Source organism: Eimeria mitis, genomic scaffold, assembly GCF_000499745.2.
Source record: "Eimeria mitis Houghton genomic scaffold, Emh_scaff3792, whole genome shotgun sequence".
In the NCBI taxonomy this organism is placed as follows: Eukaryota; Apicomplexa; class Conoidasida; order Eucoccidiorida; family Eimeriidae; genus Eimeria; species Eimeria mitis.
The window spans coordinates 4,986-5,498 of NW_013572127.1; the positions used below are offsets into that span (position 1 = coordinate 4,986).

The window sequence follows — 513 nt, forward strand, 5'->3', positions numbered from 1 at the left end:
TGCTGCTGCTGACGGTGTTGCTGCTGCTGGTGATAGTGCTGTTGCTGCTGCTGCTGCTGCTGCTGCTGCAGCAGATGCTGCTGTTGAACTTATGGGGATACCTCAGGAGGAGGTTGGCGGCCCTCCTTCCCGGCGCTGCTGCTGCTGCTGCTGCTGCTGTTGCTGCTGCTGCTGCTGCTGCTGCTGCAGCTGTTGTTGCAGCTGGGGTGTACAGACAGCTGCAAATGATGCGATTCATGTGATACCATCTTAAAAAAAAACAAAAAAATAAAAAAAATTAAACCCCCAGCATTCTGAATTGCTGTTGATACAGCAAACAGAGAACACAAACCCTAAACCCTAAACCCTAAACCCTAAACCCTAAACCCTAAACACCAAACCCTAACATCTAATTAGAACTTCTGCTTAAATATTTTCACATACATCTCGAATTATTGAGAACTACGCAGGAAACCCAAGGGTACATGGGGCCCCCAAGGGCCCCCTGGGGGCCCCCGGGGGCCCCCTGGGGGG

The 513-nt window shown here is 51.3% G+C and overlaps 1 protein-coding gene across 1 annotated transcript in view; it reads right to left on the minus strand.

The window, feature by feature from the left end:
* The window catches only part of EMH_0069550 (uncharacterized protein), a gene marked incomplete at both ends in the record, with an annotated part of 4,446 nt that extends 4,198 nt beyond the window's left edge, over positions 1-248 (minus strand). Inside the window, one exon of the mRNA XM_013498880.1 lies at positions 102-248. Within this exon, the coding sequence (XP_013354334.1) occupies positions 102-248 (147 nt within the window). The remainder of the gene's footprint in view (positions 1-101) is intronic.
* Between the last annotated feature and the right edge of the window lie 265 nt (positions 249-513).